Genomic DNA, 10,968 nt, shown 5'->3' with positions numbered 1-10,968 from the left:
ATCACCATCCCACAGGTTTTAATTTTAATTCTATTCTTAGGCACTATCATTACCGTGGGCAGTTTTCATCTTGAAATCATCCATTTACACTACACCTTTATAAGAAGATCCTTTGTAATCTGTTAATGTAATACACTGGCCTATAAAGGTCAGGTTCTAACCTCAGGAGATATTTGTGTTGTTACTCCTTTGAAATGTATAATAAATTCAACCTATACCTACAGTATCTCTTCTTTTATGTCCACAGTGTCTGCTAAACCCAAACCAGTGGCTGGGAAGAAAATAACACAGATATGGGACTTGGATGCTGCATTGGTGCCTCTGCTCACACTGAACCTGGTAGATAAAAAGTACTGATTTCACCGCAACATGCATATTAAGAGGACACCCATGCACTTACATTCAACTGAAAGATTAAAAACACTATAATTTTACAGACATTTATTCAAAATATACAAGATACTACATACAAAAATACTATGCAATAAACAATGTAAACATGAGCACAACCTATCGTATGTCTCACAGTTTTGATATAAGACAGTTGTGATACAATATCTGATTCAGCTGGGGTTCATTAATAATTATGTTTGCCACTCCTTAATGAATAGCAATGCCTGCAATAATAAATTATAAAGTAATTACTTAATATTAGTTTTGACACATTCCATGTGTATTTCATAATTACAAACCAAAAGCCTAAATCCATCTGCTGATTGCTTTTGTTAATGTCTTAATCCAAGGGAAATTAGTGAGGAGTTAGCCAGCTAACTCTACTACTACAGAACATTTATTATTTGACAGCCTTATTCAGTCAAGTGGCTATTAACATTATAGCAGCAATGAATCTGAAGCACTTTGCATTTGCACGTGTACATTTGTTCTACCACATAACATTGGCTGACAAAGGGATAAACCTACTTTCACATTATTCTGTACAATAGTCATTGGTTTATTACAAGGCATGTTCCGCTACAGACTTAACCTTTTGTCGTTTTTGACGATTTTTGTGTACATTATGTTATGTGATTTTTCACTTGCAAACCAGTTCTAATATTGTAATTCAAATGCTGTGCACTGTAGTAGTATGAAATGTAATCTGTGATGCAGAACACCCTTTATTATCCTGCAAAGGCACTATACATATACTATATATTTATATATATATATATATATATAATTAGCTACAAACATTTAATCTCTTAATCGCATCATGGAAAAACTGACAATTTAAATCTCTGAAGACAACCACCCTAGCAAGGTTAACTAAAGGCTCTATATGAGGAGTACTGAATCATCTTTGCATTAAAGAGTAAGTCATAATTACATTTGCAACGTTGCATGTGTTATTGCAACCACTGTATAATCAATTACTAGAGACAGATTTTTCTATCATTAGCACATAGCCATTATTAACGTTATACATAGATGTTAGCTTTTAAATGTTATTAATCCGAAATTTTACCAGCAACACTTCTCCAGGTTTTTTAATCAGGAGCCAATGAAATTTACTCTTTTAATGGCTATGATCTGCTGACCTCTGTGCTCCATTTTGACAGTCTGGTTTTACGTTCACTCTCCTGTCCGCCTTAATGAATCTCATAGAGAGATGTCTAGACTTTGAAGACGTTACAGTTATTTCTATCTCTGTATTTGTTTGCAACAGAAGATCTGCTCCTGGAACTAGCTGTACAGGAGCTGTCAAATCCAATCTTTGTACACAAGAGAATAAAAGCACGCTCTCTCACCTGCTCTTTAACATGACAAACCCTGCATTTGTTGTGGAACGGAAAATTGCACATCCTTTTGTTGTGTTTTTGCGACTGTGTTGTAAATCACATTTCTATTTATGCATCTGTTACACTGTAAAAAATCTTTGTTGCACTTAAATTTATAAGGTTAATTTACTTGAATTTACTATTTATTTTCACTTAAAGTTCTTTTCTTGCTGTAATCTAAAAAATTATATAGTATAACAACTCATCACTAGTCAAGAAAATAAAAAAAACTTAAAAAACGTAAGTGCAACAATACATTTTTAAAGTGTAGGCATTGGTGTTTTTCCAAACTACCACATTAATTGAGAGAATATCCCTTTGCCCTAAATGGCTACATTCAGTGCTAACTACCTTTAAATACAGCCCAATCTCACGAAATTTCGTTTATATATTCACATATTTTTTCATTCTTTTTTTCGTGATATTATCACGAATTTCCGCATTTTTTCGTGATCATACAACGAATTCCTGCCTTCGCGTGATTATCACACACTGGCCACTCAACCTTTCTGTCCCACTTTCTTACCATTGTCGCTTCGGTTTAGAGTTAGATTTACATAAAATGACATCCCTAACCCAACTCTAACCCTAACGCCAAGCGACACATAAAAAAATAAATCAGAAAAAATAGTATAAACCTATAACTATAGAAGTGACAGTCTAATGCAAGCACCAAATCTAACCCTAAACCGAAGCGACAATGGTTTAAAAATAGGAAAAAGCAGTTGAGTAACCAATACGTGATAATCACACGAAAACAGGAATTTGTTATATGATCACGAAAAAACGTGAAAATTCACAAGAAAAGAATGAAAAAATATGTGACTATATCATGAAACCCCGTGAGACTGGGTAGTTAAATACTAGGTATTTGTTTTCACCTGTCTATGCAATTTGCTACATCTACATAGATTGAGTTTCATGATTGGTGGTTGAGCTCTTCGAAACTTGAAAGCTGCTTCATCTGTTCCACTTGCATAGAGTGTCTTCTTACAAGCTTTTTCTTCGTCCTGAGGTTGCCTCTCTTTGGTGAGTTTGGTGCTACTGGAGCTATCGGTCGGATTCCTGCTGCAAGTGGGGAAGAGGGCTTGCTGCTGGCTCCTATATCAGGAATAGGAGGGTTAGGGTTGACATTCAGTGGAGGCAGGTGACCCGGACGCGTGTGCGATATGTAGTCCAGCAAGAGCGTTCCGGAGCCACGCCGCTCCAACAGACCAGGTGCTCTGCATCTGCCTGTGCCAGGAGAGGAGGTACTAGGATTGCTGTCCAAGGACTCTCGCGAACCTGTAAGCATTGCAAGAGGGGATGTATTGAGCTTTCTTCTCTCCATAGGTGCCTTGGGAGAGTCTAGCAAGCTGGAATCGGTGTATAGCTGGGAGTCTGAGTCGTAGTGCTCATTACCCAGTCTTCTCCGGTGCACTGTATCTCTAAGGCTAGCTGGCCCAAAGTTTGCTCCGGAGACGTCCTGCTCCGTGGGGAGAGTGCTACGTCGTGCCAGAGGCTGGTGCTGTGCTAAAGATCTCTCGTATGAAGCTTTGGATGATGTTGAGGGAAGGGATGAAGACGGAGAGATTTTCGTCGCCTGATCCCCCATCATTGGAAACAGGATATCTTTTCCATCTACGCTATTATGCCTATACAAAAAGCCTCTTTTGGACAGACTCAAGCCGTTGACACCCGCAACAACATTTTCGTCAGAGTTTGCTCTCTTGTTCTCTTCATTCGCTGCTGCCAACACAGACGGGGCGATCAGACCCCAGGGCTCCGACTGCAATCGCTTCAACTGGGGTAGACGAGCCCGCTTGGGGTTTACTGGCTTTTTACTGGGGGACGTAAGTCCATTGGAAAGTTTTGCAGCTGTGTTTGAGGTCGACTTGAACTTTGTTTGAAAATTGAATACAGTATCTTTCTCTTCCTCTTTGCTGGGAGACGGTGACGCATGGAGATCTATCTCTGAAGGTGAGGCACACGGCGCTGGGGAGTTTCTCTCGTCCAGCTCGGGCGAGGGAGGAACATTCAGGTACTGTTTGGTGGTTTTGGTTCCAGATGGAGATTTGTCAGTGGTAATGATAATGACCTCCTTGCCTTTAGCTTTGCAAGCATCAAGGAGAACTTTTAGTGTTTCTTTATCATCACCATTGACAGCGTAGACTAGAGCAGACGATCCATGACGATCTTCCAGGCTTGGATCAGCCCCATTGGAAAGTAGAAGAGACACCACTTCATGCCCCGCCCTCTGGCTGCAAGCATGCATGAGGGCCGTCCTTCCAGCTTTGTCTTGAATATTAGGGTCAGCTTTGTTGTCCAGTAGGTACTTGACCAACTTAGCCTTGCTGACACTCTGCTGGTCAGAGTGTTTGGACATGCATGCCACCATGAGTGGCGTCTCTCCGCGGTCATTGCTTTCGTTGATGTAGGCTCCACCCTCCAGCAGAAGCCTCGTAAGGCGCAATCGCCGAAGCCACACGGCCTTTAGCAGAGAGTTTCCATTTGTCCTGATTTCCAGCATGTTAGCCATCACCCAGACTGACCCTTAACCAGCCTCAGTCCTGCAAGGTAATACAATACAGATGCTAAAGTAATCATGCATATCCCAGGGACATCCATTTTATAAACAAACAAAAATGTTGTAGGGAAAAGTGATAGCCTATTTATGTTTTAATTTAAACCCTTTATATGACTCAATATGACACTACAAGTATGTTCCTGAAACAACATTTCTGTAGAAAAAACTCTTTAACTACAACTTGTTTTTCCTCATCTTTGTAAAGCGTCTGCTAAATGCCTAAATGTAAAACTTGTCCATAAAATCAGTGGGAAATAATAGGTGAATACTGTAACAATGGTATAGAAGCACCTACCTGTATAATCCTGGTTGCAAGCCTAAACGTCACATTTAAATCAAATGTGATTGGTTGATTGGAATTTTGTCCATGGGTCAACAATGATGCTCTCACGTGGCAAATAGCTAAACTGTCATTTTGAAGAGCCACCAGATGGCAGCCTAAAAGCGCAGGATTGAGTTATGAGACGAGACACTGAACTGACAGGTGGATCAGGTGCGAATGAAACTTAATTCACGCGCTTCGGTTTGTTTGAATGTGACAGAAATGTTAAGCGCACGTGTGGCGTCTCCAAATGTCTAATATATCCTTGTATGAAACTGAATAGCAGAATGGGTATTGATAGAAATCGTTCTGGAGAAAATCTGCGTTTTATCTACCTATACATTTTATTCAGTGTAAGATGATCACAGTTAGCCGGTAATACGTTTTTGATTAAAAGAGTTTATATTAGCTAATAACGCATTAGGCTATATAAAGTGTCTCTTTTGTGCACGCAATATTTACGACTGAATTGTCGCCGTCGTTTTCTTGTACTAGTTTTCGACCAACACAATATATATATTTAGATCAGTTACTTGTAACAACTTGGTAGACGTTTGATAAAGATTGATTTATGTAAGGATTTTAATAGGGGTTAATAGCTCCAGTGCGATACGAATGTGTAGACTGGCTAAATGGAAAGGTTTAATAGCATATTGCCGTTTTAGATTATTGTTTGTTAAAAATCTATTATATAGTTTTAATCCACATGTTTGCATTCGCTTGCGTTTTGCGGGCGCGCGAAATTGCACTGTCCATGGTCCTGATAGCCTTGTAAAAATAATCTCTGTACATACTCCTCACTTAAGATGTGGATTTCACGTTAAAGTAATAATTCAACACCAGTTACATTTAATACTATGTAAATCATAACTTAGTTGTCCTTATCTACATGCATTTTCTGTTTCTTTAAAGTCTTCTGTGTATATTGTCACCAAAACAATTTCGTTGCAAACGTTGCTAATAACATGGCTATAATTATTGGTAAACATTAACGCAGCATTATTAATGCCTAAATACATTTTTAACAAATAACTCAAACGTAATTCAGGCACCTAAATGGGTTAAGTTATAAAATGTTCTTACCTGGTTGACGCACATGTTTATCATTGTAGAATAAGTCCGCGGTAACGCTCTCCTGTATTCTCTATAAGCTATTGAGAGCCATGGTTTTTCAGCACAGTGCGCGTGGATATTCAGTTCAGACCCAACACAACTGTCCTATTTTAGGTTCAGGTCTACCGTGCAGGCGCAACGACGCTCCAGCGCTTTTGTTAGTGAAACGCAAGAGACCAGTCCAATAGCTATAGTCCTATTTGCGCAACCAAGAATCACTCTAAGACGTTGAGGTTATAAATTACTTCCCCCCTATTTTTCACTTCGTGAATGAAACGTGAATCTGATTGACGTCAGAAGTCTACAAAAATAAATCTGGTCTGGTGTGAACCTGTCATATGTTGTCATGATGAGCACAAACAAACATTTTTTTCCTACATTATAAACCCAGTTTTTGTTAGACAGAAAAGTGCATGTTTAGTTTAAAGAATCTTATTGTAAAATTCTTATTTAAATAGTAAAGCAAACTGATAAACAGAAAAGAGATTAAATAGTGTTATATTATCACCATCTAGCCATTTAAAGTTATATTAAATGAGTATTTAAGTAGTAAATTTAAAGCACATTAAATTAATCTAAAATTGAATTTAAATTATAGACTGAAACTGTTCTGTTTAGTTCACAAATATTGTGTTTTGAACAGTGAAAAGAATGCTTTTATTTAGTTTACTCTGTTTTTAATTTGTAAATTGCACTTGCATCTATCTATCTATCTATCTATCTATCTATCTATCTATCTATCTATCTATCTATCTATCTATCTATCTATCTATCTATCTATCTATCTATCTATCTATCTATCTATCTATCTATCTATCTATCTATCTATCTATCTATGCCACTGTTTAGAGTGAAGTTAACACTGCAATTAAACATCCATAACTTGTTCCAGCCATTTCAGCCATATAACATAATAGGGACACATCTATTTTTAGGTTGCTATGAGACAGCACAGAATCATATTCCGACTGAGACCAATAGAATTTGAGGTGCTCTTGCGTACATGAACCCGGAATATGAATAAATAATAAAATATATATAAAAATACATAATCTGATGCTAAATAATGTGATTATTTTTGAATTGCTTGTAACCTTTCTTAAGTCAAGTTTTAAATGTCATGTTTGATAAACTGCTTACATGAACCATTGCAATGTTTATTCCACTGAAGCGAATGGATGCAATGGTTCTTGAATTACTTTTCCCACACCGTCCCTACTTTTATCAGCTGTTGATGGCACGTCTGATCACTCGGGAGAATATTATTATTTACCCAACAATCCTGTCTGGATCCGCAGAGCCATGTTTATGTGCATTCTGGTGGCTAATGCTGTTATTTGAAAGCTCTCCAGCCGCACAGTCTGATCACGCTTCACTTATCCTAATAAAAGTTTCCATAGTGAGGAAAGGTAGAGCGTAATGGTTCTGTGTCTACTGTGGGGGTCACTTTTTGATGTCTCACTAAATAATGAAGAAAACAGAAAAAATATAAGTATTTTACATATAGCAGCTCTCATGTGATGTGGGTTGTTAAGCAACCAAACTAATGGTGGGTGGTGGTGTGGAGGAAAAGTGCAACAGAATCCCCACTGTTGTTCTGTTACTCTTTCAATCGCTATATCAAACATGCTTTCAGTGCAGCTGGGCAATGGCAGTCCACGGACATGTCGTTTCTGTTAGCAAATAAGCATAACACAAAAAAAGTAAAATCTTCGGGAGTGTATTATATTTTGTTAATCTGCTAACATGGGAACTACAGAGATGCCAGCACTCATCCTCTGATTTTTCCCAGCGCAACATTGTAGATACAAAATAAATAATGAAGGCGCCCGAGATTTAACTCGAGATTCAACTCACCCCTGGGAGCTGTTTCCATTTTCAGAAATCTTACATTGCACCTGATGCACTGCCTCTATCTAAATATAACCTCTCTCTCTTTCTCTTTTTTCTCTCTCTCTCTCTCCAACTCTTTCTCACTTTCACTTGTTCCTTAACATGGTGTGATTTTGCTTCTCGGGAAAAAGCATTGCAGTTTCTAAATCTGGATTTGTCTCAGACACAGTGAAGTTTTACAATAGCCATCAAAGTGTGTAACAATGCTTTTTAAATTTATATATGGGTGGTACATGATATACATTCAAGGTTTTTATCCATTTAATTTAATAAGATTTTTAGACATTATTGCCTGCAAGATAAGGCCTAGAAAATTTATTTTGAACATAAAAAATAATTCATAATTTATATCCTAACTGTTTATCTGATAATATGTGACCCTGTCCGTGAAATTCAGGCTAAAGTCTCATAATCTAATTTTGATAGATCAATCAAATTCAGTCAATATTAAAGATAACAAGTTTATATTTTTTAAGAATGTTCTAAACATCATGTAGGATGATTTTATGTAGAAAATAATAAATGAAAAAAACGACTTACTGTAGGTACACACACCCTGCCGATCTAGATCTAGGTTTCATTAGTTTCTGTGTAGGCTACTTGTCTGATTCTTCAGTTTCAACATTTCTGTCACTATTGAAATGTTTTGTCACTGAAGGTAATTAATCATTCCATGATTCTGGTTTCAGCTGGAGTGTCTGCTCACTGAATGACCTTTCTGAGGCTAAGCCCAATTAGTCTCTGCCAATTTTCAGTTCCTTGCTGCATTCACATATTCCTGAGTGGCAAAAATCTTAGCGATTAAGAAAACATGGCCCTATATATATGGAGCCTAGAACAAATATAAAAGAAACAAACATTGATTGGCGACCACTCAATGGCAGAGAGCAACTAGAGGAGTGGAGAAAAAGCATGTCTAGTGCCTAAAATAGATCTTGATTTTAAAGCAGCAACTTGATTGTCGTGCTTCACAGTTTATTGTAAAGTTTAAGAAATGCACTAAAGGTTTGTGCACTTAACATGCTCTTATCTGAAGACGAAAAAAGGATCAAGTTCAGTTGGTTTGTAAAATACACTGTCCAATATGTACCTTTAAGGAACTAATATGCAACTATTTGGTACCAGTATGTCAACTCTTTACTTTTTATAAATAGTATGCCCCAATCACAGCTATAGAGACCATTTTATGATCATTATTTTTCTGAAAATGTATACAAACGCACCTGCATTGTTATGCAGATATGATGGTTAATCCTATATGGAAACTGAAAAGCATTTAGCTAATGAATGAATTATCAGATTTTTAATAACTAAATGATCCTGGTTAGATTTTTCCCAGACATCATTCTGGTAGAATAGTGTAGATAGCAGATGTTGGCCTATTCTGTCGCTTTTGATTTCACCACAGTGATGTGAACAATGGCAATGGGTGGAACATGATCAAAGGGACCCACAGATATAATTATGGAAATCAAAGATCATTTTGGTCTCCAGTGGCAACATGTAAATCTAGCGTGAATAGAGAAAAAAGACAAATATCACAAAGATTAAATAAGGTATTCAGTGATACGTTATCCGGAGAATGTTTGATCTATGAATCAGTCTCGATATACAATACATTTTAGTCTAACATCAGGTAGACTACGGTGCTTGGTGTCCCTATGAATATGTGATGGTGCTTTGCACAACCTTTGTTCTTTAATTGGTTTTGCCAAAGTGTTTGTTTTAGACCCTTTTTGCAACAAGTACAGTGGTATTCCTTTGATTTATATTTAAAATCTATTATAGTGTATCCTTTTATAATTGTAGTAGATAACAGTTTAAGACACGTAACATACACTCACCTAAAGGATTATTAGGAACACCATACTAATACTGTGTTTGACCCCCTTTCGTCCTTTAGAACTGCCTTAATACTACGTGGCATTGATTCAACAAGGTGCTGAAAGCATTCTTTAGAAATGTTCGCCTATATTGATAGGATAGCATCTTGCAGTTGATGGAGATTTGTGGGATGCACATCCTGGCCATGAAGCTCCCGTTCCATCACATCCCAAAGATGCTCTATTGGGTTGAGATCTGGTGACTGTGGGGGCCATTTTAGTACAGTGAACTCATTGTCATGTTCAAGAAACCAATTTGAAATGCTTCGAGCTTTGTGACGTGGTGCATTATCTTGCTGGAAGTAGCCATCAGAGGATGGGTACATGGTGGTCATGAAGGGATGTACATTGTCAGAAACAATGCTCAGGTAGGGAGTGGCATTTAAACGATGCCCACTTGGCACTAAGGGGCCTAAAGTGTGCCAAGAAAACATCTCCCATACCATTACATCACCACCACCACCAGCCTGCACAGTGGTAACAAGGCATGATGGATCCACGTTCTCATTCAGTTTACGCCAAATTCTGACTCTACCATCTGAATCAGAAATCGAGACTCATCAGACCAGGCAACATTTTTCCAGTCTTCAACTGTTCAATTTTGTTGAGCTTGTGCAAATTGTAGCCTCTTTTTCCTTTTTGTAGTGGAGATGAGTGGTACCCGGTGGGCAGGGGCGGAGTGGGACCAAAAAATAAACCGGGAAATTTCGTATACCACCTGCCCTCCGTGGTAAAAAAAAAAGGTCTTGTATTTGTAGTAAAACTAGGGTAATACAAATCGTAATCAATATGAAAAAAAAAAAAAAATTTTAATAATAATAAAATCATTAAATCGTGGATAATTTTCCTAAATGAGTAACTATACAAAATGATACCTGTTGAAAGATGGAGATGCGCACCTCAATCAGCTATTACATAACAGAGCGAGGCCAGAGATGAACGTGCTCATAAATGGGAGTAAAATGGAATACTTTCTTTACATCTTTGAAAAACTGTAAAAAATTTTCCTTTAAATATCATTTTTGTCATATATAGTTTTGATAGATAATAATGTTTTTTATCCACTGTTATTGCTCATTTATTTTAACGTGTTTGGCGCATTTACCTCACAGTTTATTTCAGTTATTTTGCTGTTTTTCCGGTAATAATAATACAATTTACATGCCTACTTCCTTGTCTTTTTATTCATTTCATTATGCTGTTATATTAAGTTATGTGGATATTCATTGCCGTTATATACTCTCGACTAATATTAAAATCATATGCGGAATAATGTGTGCATCTTTGAATAACTGTAAGAATACAGTTAATCCTTAAAAATAATTTTTATATTTAGGATATTTATTGCCATATTGCAGTTGAATACTCTCGTTTATAATATGAAAATCACATAGTAGGAAATATATAAAGTGA

General features: G+C 37.1%; 1 protein-coding gene across 1 annotated transcript; it reads right to left on the bottom strand.

Moving 5' to 3' along the window:
• Nucleotides 1-2,592: 2,592 nt before the first annotated feature.
• ankrd34c (ankyrin repeat domain 34C) lies at nucleotides 2,593-4,296 on the bottom strand. The gene has a single exon (XM_055173990.2). The coding sequence runs from the start codon at nucleotides 4,294-4,296 to the stop codon at nucleotides 2,698-2,700; it is 1,599 nt and encodes a 532-aa protein (XP_055029965.2). The 3' UTR covers nucleotides 2,593-2,697.
• Nucleotides 4,297-10,968: the final 6,672 nt, after the last annotated feature.

The sequence above is a fragment of the Misgurnus anguillicaudatus genome, chromosome 15, assembly GCF_027580225.2.
Source record: "Misgurnus anguillicaudatus chromosome 15, ASM2758022v2, whole genome shotgun sequence".
NCBI lineage: Eukaryota > Metazoa > Chordata > Actinopteri > Cypriniformes > Cobitidae > Misgurnus > Misgurnus anguillicaudatus.
The sequence above is the reverse complement of the archived record's forward strand: the minus strand, read 5'-3'. Positions and strand labels throughout refer to the sequence as shown.

Bases quoted from the DNA above. Each gene is read 5' to 3' on its own strand.
- ankrd34c (XM_055173990.2), bottom strand. From the start codon at position 4,296: ATGGCTAACATGCTGGAAATCAGGACAAATGGAAACTCTCTGCTAAAG.